This window comes from Genypterus blacodes, unplaced genomic scaffold, assembly GCF_046128005.1.
Source record: "Genypterus blacodes isolate CSIRO-AG114 ecotype Tasmania unplaced genomic scaffold, CSIRO-AGI_Gbla_v1 ptg000105l_1, whole genome shotgun sequence".
Classification (NCBI taxonomy): domain Eukaryota; kingdom Metazoa; phylum Chordata; class Actinopteri; order Ophidiiformes; family Ophidiidae; genus Genypterus; species Genypterus blacodes.
Window position 1 is genome coordinate 1,954,557 of NW_027466909.1, and position 19,474 is coordinate 1,974,030.

A 19,474-nucleotide genomic window follows, 5' to 3' on the forward strand; every position below is an offset into this window, starting at 1 on the left:
CACCTACTCTGTCCTAGCTCTTCTGATGCTCTTGTTTTCTAATCTTTCAATCTTTCTAATTTGTCCTTTTTTTCTTACTCATCATAGTACCTAACTTATTGCACTTCTACTCTAGCTCTAGTTATGCTCTTAGCTGTTGGTTTAGGAAGGAAATGCGCTCACGATTTCTTGTGACCTGAAGTTCTTTTATCTACCTTTGTTGAACACACTTGTTGTAAGTCGCTTTGGATAAAAGCGTCTGCTAAATGACCGTAATGTAATGTAATGTAATGATTATCAAGTAAAGACAAATGCAGTAACAAATAAAGCATAATCTCAGTGAAGTAAATAACAAGCTGGGAAGACCTTTGAAAAATGCAGCATTTGATGTATTACCACAATGAAGCCTGTAGGTCAAGTGGAAGTAAAGCAATCATGTGCAATTATTAGGGGGAGGGGGATATTGAATGCACGTCACATTTAATAAGAAGAAACCAGGGAAAGAGGTCATATAACAAGACTGCAAAATGTTTCATTCAAATTATGATGTGGAGCGCTGCTTACTTATTGCGTAAACATATGTAAGGCATCTCAGTCTAGACAACAAACATGGCAGCAATCCAACTGTGCCAGTAGACAGATCGCCCGCTAACCACCCACCTCATCAGAGCCGCCGTCAGAGGGACGGGCCTTTTTGGCTGCAATCACTGGAGAGAGAGGCACTTCAAAATGGAGCTGGGCAGGAAGAGAAGCACAGGGAGAGCAAGGTCAAGACGTGTGAATTAGTGATTTGGGGTTTTTTCGTTTTGTTTTTTTAAACGCCACATGGTTTTGGAGGTTTACACTCCCACTGCTGACTCACATTGCGAGTCCAAGCCAGGCGCTCAGTGTTGTAGCCCAGCAGTGTCATGAAGCAGGTAACGAACAGGTTCCACTCTGCGTGGGCACTGGGGCCACCAGGGGCGTTGTAGATGTTATACCACTTCACCAAAACCTGCACAACATTATTAAAACAGATGTACTGTATATATGATGATTGTACATACAGTAGCTATACTATGTATATTTGTTATTCTCAAGATTAGTTTCTCTCAGTTATCACATGTTTTTAACATAAAAATGAATCCATATGAACATCATTTAGATTAGACTCAGTAGAACTCAATCAGTGTAAATCTAAGCATGAATAAAACCCAATTGGGCCCAGCATGATGATTGCGTATATACTGTGTATCCGTCCACATCACAGACATGTTATACCTGCTGTTGATGCCACAAAGTACATATCATGGATGGTACATTGTAATATTTACTGGTACATATTTCTATTTTCTTCCTCTAGTGTTGAACTATTCGGTTTTCCTTTTATTTTGCAGCAATTTTGCAGCAGAAACAGGTCAATTAGTCTTTACTTCAACAAACCTTCATGGCAGCTTCCTTGGGGAGGATGAAACGAATTGCCTGAAGACACTTTCTCACTGAAAGAAAGCAGATATAAAGAGGCAGAATTAAAAAAAGACACAAAAACAGAGGACGTCCTTCTAAGAGACGTGATGAGAATCTATTGACAATATGAACAAATATTCATGATAAATGTTATGAGTGTTAAAGTTTTAATCTGTTAAAGTAGTAGTAGTAGTGTTGGTGTTTTTGGTTTTGGTGACTAGCAGCCTCATCTTCTCAACAGCAGAAAACAAAAGTAAGAAAAAGTATATAAACACAGAAACCCCCACTACAACAGTGATTAGTGTTTGTGTGTCTCCTGATAGCTTTGACCAATGGGATTCCTAATCAATGTCAACCGGGCTATATTAATTGGATGTCCGGAGTGGGAAAGGTCGAGGAAGAGGTGGATAAATGCCATTTAATTAGAAGGGGAAAGCTTCGTCTGTGGGATCAATTACTAAGTAATGGAGAGCTACGTTTGGCAGGAAACACAGAGGCGATAATGACTCTAAAAGGCTTTAAGAATAAAAAAGGTGAGCTGTAACAAAAGGTAGGCTTTAAATTCATCTTCCTCTTAAACCCTCCACTCTTCATCTCCAGCATTTAATTGTTATTAATATGTGTAAAAAGGTTAGTTTACACTTCTCTTTGGGCAACCAAAAGCACCCGCGGGAGATAATAAAGATCTGAGTTGAGTTGTTTATTCGTCATATCAAATAACAAGTTTGTGGCACTGCAATTGAAAAAAATAATGGAGAGAATTTAAGGTTAAAAAGCAAAATGAAGCAAGGCTTGTAAACAACAAGGACCAGAAGAGGTTGTTCCTGTGCCTCCAATTTTGCTCTATCAGAGCTGCACATGGACACTTTACTGATGTAGAGGCTCAATCATCATCAGCTGGATGGAGTGTGTGTGTGTGTGTGTGTGTGTGTGCGCGCGTGTGCGTGTGTATGGGTGTTTGTAATGGCATCCTCAACCCACCAAGATTATACGTCACAGTGCAATAACATAGGGCAGCTCTCAAACCTAATTTCCAGGGCCGAACGGCTCTGACTCAGCCAGTTGTTTGTGTGTGTGTGTGTGTGTGTGTGTGGGCGGGTGGGTGGGTGGGTGGGTGGGTGTGCGTGCGTGCGCACATTGATAAACACATTCTCAAAGTAATACTGACATGCAACAGCCATGTATCAGGTGTGCACATACATGCGTCTGTGTTGCAAGAACAAAACATTGTTAGGGTTTTCTCTGACAAATGTGTGTGCGTGTGTGTGTGTCTCACCAAGCTCTGAGGTGGCGATCTCTGGCAAAGAGATCCTTAACAATGTGCCGTTGCTTAGCTCCTTAAAAAGATCGACACAAAACTGGAATTTACAACTTTGTCAACAATAACATTCTGGAGGAGTTCTGGCTTACATTTTATATTACATGTATAACTTCACTTACATGTGGATTTCTTTACTACAAAAATGATTTCATTTCGAGGGAATTTAGCATTACCAAATGAAGCAGCCTATGAAAAGCCCTTTTCGATCAGAGTTACAGTTCTTAAACCAACAAGCCCTTTCAGAAATTGACAAATAAAGTTGACTACTTATTAGAAAACCAAATGCTGGTATAATTCCTATGTGACACACGTTGCTCTGAACTGATTTGACTTTCCAAAAACCTACCAGAGTGACCCGGTTGCAGACGGGGTCCCGCAGGGCCTGGATGTAGGGTGTGACCTGTGGAAAGGTGTAGTCATCCAAAAAAGAAGCTTCATGGTGTTTGAAGTTTGAACCCCTGCGCTCCGACACTGGAGAAGGCATCACAGACTAAGGGAGAGGGGGGACAAGAAAGAAAGATGAGAGGAGAAGGGTAACATTGGATGATAGAAAGAGTTTAGAAAAATAGAACGACAAATGAAAGCACACAGATATAACACACTATACCTCATCCAGCCTTTGGATGTGCCTACTGCCGGCATTAGCTGGAGTGCTAACATTCTCCATTGGAGTGCAGAGATGAGAGGTGTGGTTGGCCAGGTTGAAGGTGGGTGAGAGGAACCCGGGGACAAACACCTTACTAACCTGGGGGAACACAGAGAGACATTATTCACATAGTCCGTCAAGCTGGAATTCACTATCATGAAAATCATAGCAAACTCAAAATGGAACTCATTTCTGAGTAAAACATGCCTTCTTTGAGTCTATTAGATGAAGTGGAGGTTATGTTATGGTGTTATCTACAGTATCTAATGAGTAATGAGACGTCCTTACCCTGCTGATTCCTGTGTAGAGGACCAGACTGCCACAGGCCTCCAGAACCAGCATGGCATCTATATTCTGAGGAGCAATGTTCAGTCAAGAAACAATCAAGATTCGATGAAGCTGAATGCTTACATGGCTGCAGTACATTGCGCCATGGCTTAAGGTTATAATATAATGGAACACATATCATTAAAATACACACATATTTTAATTTACCTCCAGAGGCGCTGCATCTTTCGCAGAGAGGGTTGTGACGGATGCGAAGATGAGCTGAGACGTGTCATTGCTCTCAATAAACTTCACACATCTGTGGAGATGTTGCAAACATGTTAATAAGTGCAGCAAGGTAATGCAGGGAGAATGGAGAAAATGTGTGGTAGACAGTGGGGCCTCAGGTTAAACAGCAATGGTAAATATCACCATAGGTTTTGACATTCTAAATAATGAATCATAAATATTAGTAGCCTCAATGTCTGTACTGAATATGTGTGATGTATGGATAGTGTGTGTGTGTGTGTGAGACCTGAGCTGTTGATGAGACTCCACCAGGAAACAGAGGTAGCGGTTTTCACAAAGGTCAGAGGTTAAGAATACTTTTGATGCCTGGCTGCTCATCTCCCTTAAAAAACATTAAGTAAATATCTGTGTGATGCATCAGCAATTATTGAACAACAACAAAATCAAACAAAACATTAAACCCCTAATCCGTTTTACTGGCTGAGGAACTACCTCTGATAGCCACCAGTGGCCGTCTCACTCCACAGCTGCTCCATGCAGAGGTCCGGTATGATGGGCTCCATCTCTGGCACCAGCACAGATTCATTCATGGTGATGTTTGGAGAGGTCAGCAAAGCATGGTGCCCCCTGGGGGACAAAGTCTGGAAGGATGTGTTAAAACGTGCCGCGCCCGTAAAGGAGGGCGCTGCCATGCCAGGAGAGTGCGAGCGGCTATGGTGGGAAGAGAGGGAAAAAAACAGAAGAAGAAGAATAAAGTAAAGCCCTTACAATGTAAAAAGATTACATACATCTAAACATTTAAAGCAGTGTTTTCCTTACATTTCTTCATTATTTCTGTTTGTCAAGCTCACCTGAGGGCAGCCATGTTGGATATATTGGGGGAATGAACACGGGAGTGAAATCCTGGTGAGGACGTCAGGATTCTGCCCTGATGGCTGTGCAGAGCGCTGTAGTGGAGAGGAGAGCTGCTACCAACACAAATATGGACAGAAACAGCAAGAAAGCAGCAGAAGCTGATGACTGGACTGTGCAAAGTTTAAATTGGATATTCTGGATCATTGGCATTAATTCATTCACATCTTTTCAATTTGGTACCAGATCGAAAAACCGTGTGTGCACCACTGATAGCAAATTCACAATTTGGAGGAATCTCAGACATGAACTGATCTGCAGGTAGCATCTTTATTGCTTTATTACCTTGGTCCAGTACCAACACCAAGTCCTGTTACACAAGGGCCACCGGGAGAATCCAACCGGGAGACATTACGGAGGTGAGATGTCAGGAAACCAGACGTCATTAAGCCCAGCGGTGTGCCCATTGGCTCTAGAGGACACCGCAGGACTGATGAGCGCTCCTGATGGAGGACAGAAGCTGGTAGTAGTATGGTAACAGAAGCAAATGTGACAATTGTCTGTGACACAGATATTAGGTTGTATCATTCTGCCCTAACTTGTGTTACTGTCAGCTTACGTCATGAGTGACTTTGCGCAGCGCCCAGACAGAGTGTGTCCCCTGTACAGTATCATAGGAGACAACAATAGAGGGCTGACAGCAGCTGAAGACGATCTTCAAGGCGGGGTCAGACGCGTACTGTACACGGCAGCCTTCAAATATGCCTGTCAAACACACACACACAAGAGTTAAACACAGACATTAAACACAGAGGAGAGGAGACGGGAAGAATGACTGTGCGAGTGTCTGAGTGAGTGTCTGTCTCACTTGTGGGTTTACACACCACTGGTGCAATCTCATCTAGAGGGTGCAGCATGCTGAACACAGTGGGCAGAGATTCCCTGCAGAGGAAACACAGTTCAATACTACAACACCAGGACAAAGAACAACAGACTGTGTTCATTTGTTTTTCAACAGAAGGACTTCCTTATTTGGCATATGGTAAATATTTGATCTATGGTAAATATGAAAGATAAATGCTGATACATTTGCTCTAGGTTTGGAATGTGTGGCTTTGTAGTGATGTGTGAATACATGAGTTCTCGTGGGTGTTATCAAGTGCAACTGTCTAGATTTAACTGTGTGTCATGCTTTTGTTCTTCGCTGTGAGCTTGTGGGTCCACTTTCGTGTGTGTGTGTGTGTGTGTGTGTGTGTGTGTGTGTGTGTGTGTGTGTGTACCCTGGTGGGCTGAGCTGTGCGTCAGTTGGTGGGTTCTTCCTCTCTAGCAAAAGCCCAAACTTAGTCGCCCACAGATTTGAGACCTGTAAGAGACAAAAAACAGCAAATGTGAATATTTTGAATGCTTAGTAATAATGTCATACTGTACAATGAATAGCTAAAATGAATATTCCTTTGTTTATTTGGAAAGTATAGAAAAATGGCAAATCTATATTAACCAAAGCTTTCCCTTTCTTACAGACAGACATTGCGACTCAAGTGCAAACTTTGCCACTAGCCTGACAAGTCTCACATTTCATCCTCAGCTTTACAGGCCTCAGGCATGGAAAAACAGAGAAGCCAAACACAACAGTAACTCAATGATAAAAACAAATCCCTCAATCAAATTACTTTATATTACTGTGAAACACACCAAAAGCAATACAAACAGACTTGACCCCTCAAATATAAACACACTCCCAAAAGAAATGTGGACAAGCAAGCACACAAGAGACAACCACCCCCCCACACACACACACACTTAAATATAGACCAATTGTAATTTATCCAAATTTTCCATTATCATCGGTTAGTCTGACAAACAGACAAAGGGTCAACCTTGGGGAATATCACTAATCTGACAAACACACACACAAATACATGAAGTATCATTTATGTGACAAACAAACAACTCCAGGATTAACTCAAAGGAATAAAACGTCAGACAGAGTGAACACTCAAACGGTCAATGGGGCCGACATGGGAGCCCTGGACATTTGCACGTTGCCCAGTAGGATAACATACATAACCTAACATGGATAATCATCCACTTTGTGATAAAGCTCTTCACATAAACGTAACCACTCTCCTGCATGCATGTAACAGGAGGTTTTACAGAGTTAATTTTCCAAATATGTAGCAGTTCACAGCTCATTGCTACCATCTCTCCCTCTCTCTCTTTCTCTCTCACTCACCTGGAATGGCAGCGGTGAGATGAAATCCTTCCCTGTCACTGTGTGAACGTTAACGCAGTTACTCTGGACAACACACACCGTCTGCTCCACTTGCTCCTCTGCAAGACAACAAAGACAATTGTCAATCATAACAACACGTCTAAAACAGATAAATCAACAGAGATTTGGAAAAAATATTTTTTTCTGTAAAACATTGATACTGTACCATCATTCTTGTTCTGGGGAACAGCAAAGTTACACCATAAGGCCTGCAGAAAAAAGGAAAACAGTCCTTTAAGTGAATGAAGTAATGAAGTTAAGACAGACAATGAGAAAACATATGTTGAATTGTATAAATTCTACACTATTTGGCAGAGAAAATAAGTAGTTTCGAATCATCAGTAACCTGTCACAGATTGGGATTCAGCAGGTGATCATACCTGCTGGACTGGACTGTCCACGGTGAAGGCCTTATACACGCTGGAGCCCTGCAAGCGACTGCCTTTACTCCAGACAACCACGTTCCCTGCCGTGTAGAGCTCCTCTTCAAACTCCACGTCCTCCTCTCTGACTCCCATACAGCCTTTCCTTAGCTGCCAGCATTCCTGTCATACACACATCGGAATCAATTTGAAGCTAATGAAAGAGGGCTTGGCTTCGTTCTTGATAGTAGTATAGAAGAAATAACAATTCTAATAGATCTGTAGCTACATTGGTAACAGTATGAAGTTGTGTGTAACATCATGGCCTCTCACCCGCTCTCTCTCCTGCAGACTGACTTCCTGCAGGGACCCCACCAGGCCGGCTGCACCGTCTGACAGCCAGAGCTCAGAGGCCGGCTGGAGCTCTCTGAGCTGCAGGTTGAAGGCATTGGGATGATTCCTGCAGTGCTCGCGGCCAAACGGGACAAAAGACTGCAATTCCCCTGAGGCGATCATCGTTGCTGTCTCTTCATACACGACTTCCGACATGGGTCCCAAATATCAGCATTATTTCTGGGAAGGCAGAGGAGAGATAGAGGGGAAATAAATGTTTACACTGCAAATGACTGATTAAGTATGAGTGTAACAATCCTTACTAAAGCCATAATAATAACAACAACAACAACAACAACGAGGAGGCTGAATGCCCCATTAGAGAGGATGAATGGTAACAAGTTTACAGCACAATCTGGACGAAAGCTACTACAATAACAAAGTCACCGAGTAAGAAATGAAGAAGTTCGTTTCACCATTTCCATAACGCTACTGTGATATTAACACTTATATTGGTTATGTTTACATGTATTGTGCCTTTTGCTTTTGTTTACACGCCACTTGACATATCATTCAAAGCACTCAGCTAACAACAATTATCGATATCTCGCCTGAAGTTTCTTAACTTCTTAATTATATGCAGCAGCTAGCAGTTACCAGCACCCAACTCAAAATTACCAAAACTAAACCCTTGAATCTGACATGTAATGTTATATAGAATGTTAAAACGCGTTTGTTTTAGGTGACGTTTAGCCGGTGTGGCAGTGGGAGACTAGCTATCTCAAAGTGCTGTTCCGCTTTAGCATGCTAAGGCTAAACACCCATTCAGTAACGTGGCTCACGCTGACTCCATGTAGCACGCTAGCTAACGTTAGCTTGAGTTCGCGCCGCTAACCTGCTAAAAGGAATAGTCCGGCTCTTGTGGCGGAGTCCTGGTCTCTGCTGTGGGTGAGACGTGTTTGAGTCACCGGCGCCAACATAAAAACAAGCCGAGGTAGAGGACGGAAGAGAGCATTTGTCTGCGACAGCGTTTCAAATGTGCGCGGACATCTTCACTGTCCCGACATCCTCTTCCTCTCTGTGCGAGCCAATCGACAACGAGGAGGCGGGCAGGGATGCTGAGGAGGAAGAGGTAATGGAGGCGCTCACGTTCACCCTGGTGAAGGAAAAATTCCCGGTGTTACATCACAGTCGTCCATCTAATTTTCAAAAAACATATATATTCTATATCTATCACTTTTTCATTTTCTTTTCATAATATGCTTCAGTCTCAGGATAAATAAACGCCAAATGAACGCATACTTAATTATAAAAAACATTTTCCAAGGAGGGATCCATCATAGCGGTCCAGTCATCATTGGTGCTTTGTATTTGTGCTTAATTACTTTTTTAACTACGAAAGGAAATTGAATAAATCGTTGAGATCGTGAGAAAAGCATTGCCACACCAATTAAGAGTAACTAAATTGATATTTGCTCATGGAAGTGGTGGAGTGTGTCTAAGATTCAGACTCAAGAAAGAGTTGTTAACATACATCGCATTGTAGGGTTTATATTAATATAATATAACAACGACTTAAGCTTTAAAGTAGAGGTTTTTTTAGCCCAGACTTCAACTAATATTTCAACATCAACGCTTCAAGTTAATGTCGTTTGAAAGTCCTGTTCCTGTAAGTTAGCTTTAAACATATTTTCCTGGTACCTTAGTTGTCTTTTTGTATATCTGAAAATCTAATTTAACAAAATGTGGTAATGAAAAATGATATCTATATGTGGGGGCTGATAGATATGATGGATGGAGCACAACTACATAATATTACCTGAGTGAGTTAACACTCAGACAATATCAGTGGATGTCCCTGGGTAGTGTGTGCTGTCTACATTCAGTGTGAGTTCACATGCCAATGAATAATGGAATAGAAATATTATTTTAGAAGCAAACAGTATCTGAGACTTCACTAAAATCTACAACAGAGACCAACAATTCAAGTCAATTCCATGATGGTATGTAGAAGTTCATTGAAGGGCTAATTTTCATTGGTTTTTACCTGCAACACCTCATATAATTGTTTGGTATTCGTCACAGAAGGTTCCAGGTGCCAGGGGTCGGCAGGCGATAGTAAAAAATGTGATTGGTTAATAAGGTGAAAACGTGGAACAGTTCCATAAAACCCGTCTTTACCAGGAATCGGTGTGAAAGTCGGAGTGAAGTGATCCGATCGACTCGAACATGAGTGCCAGATTTGTTCCTATCCCTAATGGATAAGGCATCAGCTAGGGTCCCACCTGGGTCGTAACCTGGCAAAGGTATTTCTCTGATTTTGATTTTCTACGGAGATGAGATTAAACAGCTGCTTTTTTTTCTGCGTAAGAAAATTTCCATCTGCAGGCTTGAACCAAAAAATCATATTAATGTAGATAGATGGGCGCTCTTTTAATGTATTTAGCATCTAAGGCTCCAACTCCCAATGTCAGATTACGTTGTTTTCCCGGAGAGAGAGAGCTACGTAATCTTATTGGTCCTGATGACAGCCGGACCCCAGTGCATCGTGGGTAGGATTTTGTCGGTTAATGAGAGCTAATGATGTAAATTGGACTGTGTGTATGAGTTGTGTGTGTGTTTGTATGAGTGTGTTGCTATAATTAAAATCTCTAGATGACATTGCTGTACATAATGTCTGCTCTGGGGCTGAATGCCGGCCAAACGTATTATGTATTTAGTTAATTCAGGATGCAATGAAGAGTTCTGGTGGTCTAATTGATCTGTACATGAGGCTGGACACCAAAAACAAGGCCTCCATTAAAGAAAGCCCCAGGGACAATGTGGGCTGACGAGTATGCTTGCGTGTGTGAGTGGGAGTGTGTGTGCGTGCATGACAGAGCAACAGAAATAAATATATCCAAGCATTCACATCCCACAATTAAGAAGTAAGGCAAACACTTTTCTACAAAAAGCCCAGTAATGTTAAATGCATTGGCTGAATATGGTTTAAGTGAATTATTTCTAGGTTAACACACAAGGAGTCTAATAACCTGAATACCTGGGTTCCAATCCCTGTGGTGGCCGTGGTGGGGGACAGTAGAAGGTGCCTGAGCTGTTGGATCATGAGATGAGGAGCAAGCCAAAGGGAGAAGTTAGGGAACCTGGAGGGAAGATGAAAGCAGACAACAGGAGAAAATCAGCAGAGAAAAATAATAGGAAAGCTGACCCTCAAAGAATCTGATGGATGGTGGGGGACAACAGCAATAGTAAGAGAGCAAGAGAAGATCGACCAGACCATCCAGTGTGTGAGAAGATGGGCACACATATAGGAGGAAGGAATTAATCTGTAAAATAATAATAATAAATTGGTGAAGTATGTCTCCTATATGCTTGATTGCTATTCACACTGTGTAATCTGCACTGATACTTATTTCTAAAGTTTCTACCTGGAGTGCTTATCTTGTGTCTCCAGTGTTGCATGTTGTCAGTTTCCTGGTGCACTGGACCAGGATTAGCCATCAAGGGAGTTTAGCTGTAATTCATACATCTAATCTCCTTTGGTTCTGGATGGTAATCCAACAGCGAACACAACTGGGTCCATACACAGCCAGGAAGAGAGGCCACGTCCCCCATGGGAGACTGTCAGACGCTGGCACCTGTGATGAGTGTAAAGATTACACACAAACGTTTAGGTTGTTGGTCACTTACCCACCATTGAGGGGAAGAGGTTTTTCATAACATGACACACATCTATCTGTCTTCATCTCTGAAGTACTATGATTACGTGTTTACATGACAACCAGACGGACATCCACTGTCACACACATCTGCTTCAACTGAGTGATGTAATGAAAGGTACTGCATTTCAAAGAGGAATGTACCATCAACTTGATACAAGCTCTGAAAATATCACCGATCTAAGAATGAAAACTAAGCTCTGTGTAAATATCCAAACTATCACTTTAACATATTTTTAAATCACTTTTCCTACATCCTGTCAATTTCATCATCATTCTTGATATTGTCATTCCTCTGTCCTCTGTCACACACGCACACACACATACCCAGTGAGAGCTCAGTCACGCTGCCAGTCGTAATCTGCCATCAGAGTCGTCACTCTGTGGTTTGTTAATTGGATAATGTGGTGCACAGGAGCCACTCGGCAAGCCAGGGGATTCCCTTCATTACACATGCTGGAGGGAGGGGGAGCGTGCACAGGGGTGACGTCCAAAAAACTGATCTTATCTTTCTTTCCTCCACCTGTTTGAATGTCTTCGGTGACCATTTTGTATGTGAAAGTCTTCGATGACCTTCAAACTGAATTAATACTAGTAGTAAATGCAGCACTAGCAGTAGATGTTGTTGTTGTTACAGTTGGACTGTAGCATCAGTTTTAGTAGTGCTGAGAGTTTGAACAGAAGTGTTTGTAATAGTAGAAGTAGTGGTCTTCTAACAGCTGTGTAAGTACCAAAATTCCTGTTCATTCGTTGCTGTTTGTCTATAGGAACGTTTTCCTCCGTACATTCCGTCAACATCAACATAATAACGCAAATGTTTCCTCCATCAGCTTCCTCTTCCTGCAGGGATCTGTCTCCAATCACCGCTGTCAATTAGTCCAGCTCCTTCTCCCTTAGACTTCTCCATAATCCAGTTTCTCTGTGGACTGATCGCATTAAGGCTCAGATGGTGCCATCATGGTTGTTGTTGGGGAGGACTGAGGGGTGAGGCTATGGGAGAGGGGGGGGAGAGGGGGTAGGGGGGGCTGCTGGCTGCGAGCAGATATTGAAGACCTGAGGAGGCCGGAGAGGTTGATCCCATGATGGTCATTAAATCACACGACCAGCAATGCACGCGAAAAGGTCTGACCTCTTCTCGTCCGTCTTGAAAGGTTGCGGTGCTCTTACACTCCATCACCGGCCCTTATTACAGGACAGGTTGTGTAAGAACAGAGGCCCTCAAACATTTTCCCTATAAGGAGAGAATTAATCAAAATGAATGCAGGCTTTGGGAAATTGTTTTGCATTATCTCGTGAAAAATCAAAGGAGGGTCCCTGGTATTTATTCTCTACAGTATAATTAAATGATATCTTTACCATCCAGGGTCCTTTTGAAGAATCATGTCACTTTGTGTCGCGTCCACATCAAATGTCAAGTCGATGTTTCACAATAAGAAATGACTATAACCTACACTGATGAACAATAAGTAGGTCCAGTAAACGCAGATGATGGATAAAGGAGAAACGACTGAAAGCAGTGATGTTTATCTGTATCTACAGCGGAAACACAAAACTGAGATGTAGATAAGACATTTTCTCACTTTGAGTACATTTCACACAAAGTCGCTGTTAATTACTGTATAAGTGCCCCATGATGAAGCAAATGCAATACTATAAAATGTGCTATTCTCTTTAGTTTATACTTTATTTTGCTTTAAACGTCAGATCTTATCAAGCTACATTGTCCATTGCCAGTATAATGAAGGGGATAATGAAAATGTCCTTTCACAATGATAAATATCTGTTTGTCAAATTGGTCTTATTTATCATTTCTCCATTTGGTCTAATACGTCCAAGATTGATGGTTTTAGTAAAAGTTTTCCCGTTTTTATAAGGAGTTATAAAATGCCAAAAAAACTGAGGGACTGAATATAATTGAATTTCTTTGATTTAGATAGATAGATAGATAGATAGATAGATAGATAGATAGATAGATAGATAGATAGATAGATGAGCTGTTGTAGAGTCTGATGGTGAAAGGCAGGGATGATTTCTTGTGACGTTCGTGGCCACAACAGAACCAAATGAGTCTGTTAGAAAACGAGCTCCTCTGTCTGTCCAGTGTGTCAGGGAGGGGAGGGGAGGGGAGGGGAGGGGAGAGGCTGCTGGGTCGTCAATGACAGAGAGCAGTTTGCTCAGTGACCTCCTCTCCTTCAGGTTGGGGCCAATGACAGACCCCTGCTTGCTGTATTGATGACTTTATTCCTCCTTCTGGCACCGCTGCTGCTCCCCCAGCAGACCACAGCACAGTACTGCTACAAGCCTCTAGTTTAATGCAATCTATCAATCTACTTCCAACAAAAATCTATCTCATTTCCTCTCTTTTCTGTTTTCATTTGAAGCTCCACAGCCTCTCTTTCCCTGCTGTCTCTCTGCATTTCTGTTTGTGTTTAAGTCAAATACAAGCCAATCATGATTCTCATCGGCAGTATGAGTTCACACTCATTTAGATGGAGAGATGAAGAGATGGATAGGTGGAGAGATGGATAGATGGGAGGATTGTTGGATCGATGAGGCGCCGGCTGACGTCACGGTTAATTCACTGCCATTCCAGCGGAGCGTATCAGACTCATCAGGCGCTCTGAAACACCTCATCCCCGCACACAACACATCCTGAAACAAAACACAGTGGCTTTTAATTGCATTTATCTGTTGTGATCTTATTCAGACTTCAGCTCCATCGTCAGCTCCACTCAGCTGGCTGCAGTGGGATTCTGATAAACCTGCTGTGCCTGACTGGATACTATAGCAGACAGAAAGGACATGTTGACATACCTGTCTGTGTCATTCTCACAGTGGGCTATAGATGTGAAACACAACTGTAAAACACAACATTTCTGTTATTCTTTGGCTTCAATATTGCTGGAAACGCATCTATCAATCACTGTTCAAACATGTATTTGTATGATAAACTTTCATGGACTGAAGTTGGCCCATGATTAGGTTTTGCTCATCAGATGGTTTTCTTACTTTCATATAAAAACATCTAATAATAATAATAATAATAAATAATTCATACTGATCAACTGTTCTTCAATTTCTATCATTTATTTTTTGATGTTTGATGCTATTGAGAAGTATTTATTTTGTAGAAGTCATAGAGATGATGTGGCTCAAAATTATCTCTTCAAAATAGGAAATAAAGTTGGATTGGTGATTGTTAATAAAATGTTAGATTTAGATGTTAACGTCAGAAATCTTCTTCTTCTGGTCTGGAAATGCTCAAATCTTATCAATGCTTTCAAGTTCCATATCTTTACCAATTTCTAATTCCTCCCTTCCTGCTTTAGCTCAGGTCCATGGCGACACAGTGAAGGTAGAGGAGCACAAGGAACATGAGCAGAGTGAGTCAACAGCGTCAGATCAGGGCGCATAAATTAGTTCATCCCACAATTAAGTAGAAGAAAAGGAAAAAAAACTCCCCACTAATTTGACCACAGGCCTGTTAGGTTTGGACAATGAGCGAGAGCAGTGACGGAAGCAGAGAGTTACTGACGTCTCAGCTCCTTGATCGAATCTGATCTCTACTCCTGCTCCATGAGAAATGTTGAGATGTATAAAACGAGAGCGGAGCTGCAGGCGGACAGAGAGTCAGGAGGCACCGGAGCAGCGCAGTGGAGATACAGCAGCAGCTCAGCTCAGCACAGGACCAGGAGCAGGACCAAGACCAAGACCAAGACCACGAGCAGGAGCAGGACCAAGACCAGGAGCAGCGGATCTTTGGAGCGCACAAGGCTGATCAATTTCTCTTGAGCACATGTAAGATTTGTTTTTGCTCTCTGAAGCTTGATTCTCTTCGCTTATCACGCTTGTCGGTCGTGCTTTGAACATTGACAGTGTCCGATGATACTTTCTTGTTTTTATCTTAATTAGTAGTAGTTTAATAGTTAGTCGTTGATATACACATGCGTATATGTGGAAGTGAGGCGGACTTTGACACGGTGGTCCTCTGTTCGCCCTCTCCAGTCTCCGCGCCGTGCGTAATTACATCTGATTCTGCAGTATTAACTTGCTTTTCTCCATCAAATCTAGCGTCAAACAATAGATTTGTAAGAGATCAAAATCCAAACTGCTCCCTAAGACCAAATATTACTATTTGTTTTTCTTCAAAAGCAATAAAACACTTTTTGTTGCACAGATATTGCGCGCCATGCGTGGCAGTGGGTTCTGAGTAAAGCGGTCAATCTGTACTGGGTTTGCACTTTCTCATGTTTGCGCAATGCACTCCGTGATTTACCCATATGTTGGTGTGTGTTTGCAGGTGTACAGCGATGTCCCCGCGTACCGGCCCCCAGCTGCTCCTCCTTATAGCTCTGTGCAGTGTGTTATACTCTAGGACGCTGAGTCTGCCGTACACATCCATGAGGTGAGAGGAAACACTTATTCTTCCTTTAAAAAAAAGGAATAAGGGAGTAAGCAATAAGAGAGAGATTGGCACTGTCTGGACTCTGTTTCATGTTATTTTATTACAAAGCAACAAGTAAATCTTAAGGAAGTTTTGGTCATCTCTCGCCTAGAGTGTTTATGTCTTAAAAATGTGATCGTTCTGAGCTTCAGTGGAGTAATATTTTCTTATACATTTGGAAAACAAAAAAGAACGCCATGCTTTTTATTCCCTATTCATTCGGCTTGTATTTGTATTTAAACGGAGTAAATCTAACCTGGATGTTGCATAACAGTCCTGTGATGATGTGTGCGACCCTTGACAGACCCACGAGACACGCAGACGGTCTGTTCACCAGCGGGTACAGCAAACTGCTGGGCCAACTCTCGGCGCGGAGGTACCTCGAGTCTCTGATCGGCAAGCGGGTCAGGTGAGAAGGCACCGCGGGGAGAGAAGGGGAGAGAGAGAGAGAGCTTGTTTACTATAGAATTCAATAGAATTGTGGCAAATGAAATCTGTCAATCAAATCTTGTCATATACATAAATGCTCAAATAACAATAGCAAATAATCGTCATACTCTACTACACAAAAAAGTTTTCCAGTTATTTGTTATGATTGACATTATGTATAACATGATGTTTGTATAACATCATGTGGTGTGGAGTGAACTTCTTGGGGTTTTAACAGCAAAGGACCCAACAGCATCTGTACTAATAAGACTTGACTTGCTTGATGATGCATTGTTTAATTGACTAAACGTTTTTAAAGGTTGATTTATGGCATTATTGCTTCCTTACATGTCATACAGCCAGAAGGGGGGGGGGGGGGAGAGAGAGAGAGAGAGAGGGAGAGAGAGAGAGAGAGAAAGGGAGAGGGAGAGGGAGAGAGAGAGAGAGAGAGAGAGAGAGAGAGAGAGAGAGAGAGAGAGAGAGAGCTCTCAGTACCTTCATTCCTCTGATTCTTGTTTTGTTTTCTCTCTCTGTCCAGTGATGAGCTGATGGAGGAGCCAGTGAAGCGCCACTCAGACGCCATTTTCACAGACAACTACAGCCGCTTCCGCAAACAGATGGCCGTCAAGAAGTACCTGAATTCAGTTTTAACAGGAAAGAGAAGGTAAGCAGCAGTCATTCTCTCCTTCTTTGCTGCGATGTGAGTTTGTCTGGGCAACATCCACTGAGAAACACAGAGTAATTACATGACAACATAGAATCTGTCACCTCGCTCAAAGGTTTTGATTTTGATGCACCACTACTACTATCTTGGCAGCTAATGGAGTAATACAAATTTAGTTAAATGGGACAAGCAAGTAACAGGGATGAAGGCAAATTATACATTACATCAAGGATAAATATTTAGAACAGAATCTCTTGAAACTAGGACTTGATCGAAAACAAAATGAGTATTCGATACCTGCATGATTTACATCTTGATTGAGGGAGTGGCTCACTTGTTCCATCAGGCGTAAGTTATGTGTAGTAATGTAACAGTTCAGTCATTCAACAAAATCGTAGAGCTCATGATAACAGTTCGGAAGCTTAATTGTGACAAAAAGGCCATTGTAGTCACTTTGACATTGACTTGGAATTTCTTGTTTTGTACTGTAGATAAAAAGTTTTGGAATGAAACAATCCCTTACTAACAGCTTTCCCTCATACAAACACAAACAAACAAACAGCCTAGAAGACACTGGAGCCAGCGAGGAGTCCAGGAACGACCCCAGTACTTTCCAGGAGAGCTACGATGACATAAATGTAGATCATCTTATCAACAACTTTCAACTGGTAAATAAACACAGAGAGAGAGAGAGAGAGAGCGCGAGTGAGTGAGTGAGAGACAGAGAGAGAGAGAGAGAGTGAGTGAGTGAGTGAGTGAGTGAGTGAGAGAGAGAGAGAGAGAGAGAGAGAGAGAGAGAGAAAGAGAAAGAGAGAGAGAGAGAGACAGAGATGATCCTGTAGACGCCCTCACCTCACTTGTTCCCTCTTCCTTCCTTCCTTTCCTTGTCTTCTGCAGCCACTTTGAGGTGAGGCCAGTGTTCCTGTGAATACCTCAAGTCGCCATCATGAAACCACCCATAACAAAAAAAAAAGAACCAACACGATATTACAACAAAGGATATCCTAAGACCAAATCAACCGACAATGACGTGTTCTGTGGTCGTCTATCTATCCATCCGCATAGTACATGTTTACACTGTATATACGTACCGCTAAAGATTCTGGCCCAAACATTCTGTGGGCAGCACTGAGCAAGACTTGTGTCCTCATGCAGTTTGATCTATGGGCTTTTGCAGATGGCTACTTGGAACAGCGAACACAAACAAAACAAATAGATGGAAATACCTGAGAATACAAATTACACTGAGGTCATTTACTTGGAATTTTTTCCGTTATTCAAAATGCTTCTAATAGAACCACTTTCACGTAAATTTTTAATAACATATCCTATCAAATTTCATTGAATTGATATGACCTTTCAATGGAGTAACTTCCCTATTGATTTTCTATATGGAGCCTAAGGACCCAAATCTGTCAACTTTCAGTGAAATTAATTACTTGAAATTTCAATTTATTGAGAGATCCATGACGTTTCACTGGAACGACTGTTGTCTTGTGTTAAAATATATGAAAATACAAACATTATGGTTACTGGCCCATTAACTTTAGAGTATCCCAATAAATAACTACTTGATTTGTTGTTGGAGACATCAAACGTGATCATACCAGACAAAGAAGAGCAACAGACACGGGAGAGAGAAGAGGAAGAACACATTTCAAATGGACACAGATGCATATAATCACTTTATACTACTCAATATGTAGAGCAAGGAAGTTATAACTGTGCATAGACCTGCCTTTAGAGCATATAGTGATGTACACCAATCACCAAATAAAAGATGTTGGTTTATTTTTCAAAACTGAGTCGTTTTGTCTGGCTGTTTGTTTAAACTGCACAATGTCACGTAAAGAGCTACCTTTAGAATTGAATACAAAGACATGAAGTATCATAAAATATAAATCTGGACAGTTTTCCTTTAAAAACTGTTTGAGAGTTTGCCCCAAAATCTCATTCTAGTGTCTCTGAAAAGCATATTAAGACAAAACTGGCAAATTAAAACTCTTCAGTAAAAGACCACACAGGCTAATCAATAGTCAAAGTCTCATCAATATTTGTGAATTCCTGGCATGAGCCGCACTCTCACGTTACAGCATCTTAGTTTAGTTTACGTTAAAGAATTGCTGTGGAATTGTGTCACAGCAGCTGGAACAAGAGCCTGGTGAGGGTGGTGAGAGAGGAATTCAGCACCACGGACAGCGACAGTGCTCCAGCAGCCTGGATTACATGGAGCTGTGGCTGAGGAGTGATGTCATCAGGGGTGAATCATTCAGTTTAAAGCATATAGAAGCATATATACGTACGCACACGCGCACACACACACACACACACACACACACACACACACACACACACACACACACACACACACACACACACAGGACAGGGCACAAATACTGAAACATACAAATCAGGGCTTAGTCAGGGTCATTCCATTCAGCTCCATGCATTGGAACTAATTATTGATACCAAATGCAGGCTTGTACAGATA

At 41.9% G+C, this 19,474-nt stretch overlaps 2 protein-coding genes across 4 annotated transcripts in view; one reads left to right on the forward strand and one right to left on the reverse strand.

Moving 5' to 3' along the window:
* The window catches only part of anapc1 (anaphase promoting complex subunit 1), a 41,858-nt gene extending 33,043 nt beyond the window's left edge, over positions 1-8,815 (reverse strand). For all 3 annotated transcript variants that reach the window (XM_076160415.1, XM_076160414.1, XM_076160416.1), the window contains exons 1-20: positions 8,623-8,815; positions 7,728-7,967; positions 7,413-7,577; positions 7,199-7,241; positions 6,994-7,091; positions 6,041-6,123; positions 5,629-5,702; positions 5,380-5,525; positions 5,106-5,263; positions 4,760-4,876; positions 4,401-4,619; positions 4,195-4,290; positions 3,888-3,978; positions 3,681-3,746; positions 3,354-3,491; positions 3,093-3,236; positions 2,702-2,762; positions 1,402-1,457; positions 842-973; positions 640-714 (exon numbers count right to left, since the gene is read on the reverse strand). In XM_076160415.1, coding sequence (XP_076016530.1) covers positions 640-714; positions 842-973; positions 1,402-1,457; positions 2,702-2,762; positions 3,093-3,236; positions 3,354-3,491; positions 3,681-3,746; positions 3,888-3,978; positions 4,195-4,290; positions 4,401-4,619; positions 4,760-4,876; positions 5,106-5,263; positions 5,380-5,525; positions 5,629-5,702; positions 6,041-6,123; positions 6,994-7,091; positions 7,199-7,241; positions 7,413-7,577; positions 7,728-7,943 — 2,178 coding nt within the window. In that variant the 5' untranslated portion in view covers positions 7,944-7,967; positions 8,623-8,815. The remainder of the gene's footprint in view (positions 1-639; positions 715-841; positions 974-1,401; positions 1,458-2,701; positions 2,763-3,092; positions 3,237-3,353; positions 3,492-3,680; positions 3,747-3,887; positions 3,979-4,194; positions 4,291-4,400; positions 4,620-4,759; positions 4,877-5,105; positions 5,264-5,379; positions 5,526-5,628; positions 5,703-6,040; positions 6,124-6,993; positions 7,092-7,198; positions 7,242-7,412; positions 7,578-7,727; positions 7,968-8,622) is intronic.
* Positions 8,816-15,087: 6,272 nt separating this feature from the next.
* On the forward strand, positions 15,088-17,980 carry vip (vasoactive intestinal peptide). Its single transcript, XM_076160397.1, has 6 exons — positions 15,088-15,244; positions 15,747-15,851; positions 16,195-16,299; positions 16,858-16,983; positions 17,546-17,651; positions 17,881-17,980. Coding segments are annotated over exons 1-6 (453 nt in total). The 5' UTR covers positions 15,088-15,242; the 3' UTR covers positions 17,890-17,980.
* Positions 17,981-19,474: the final 1,494 nt, after the last annotated feature.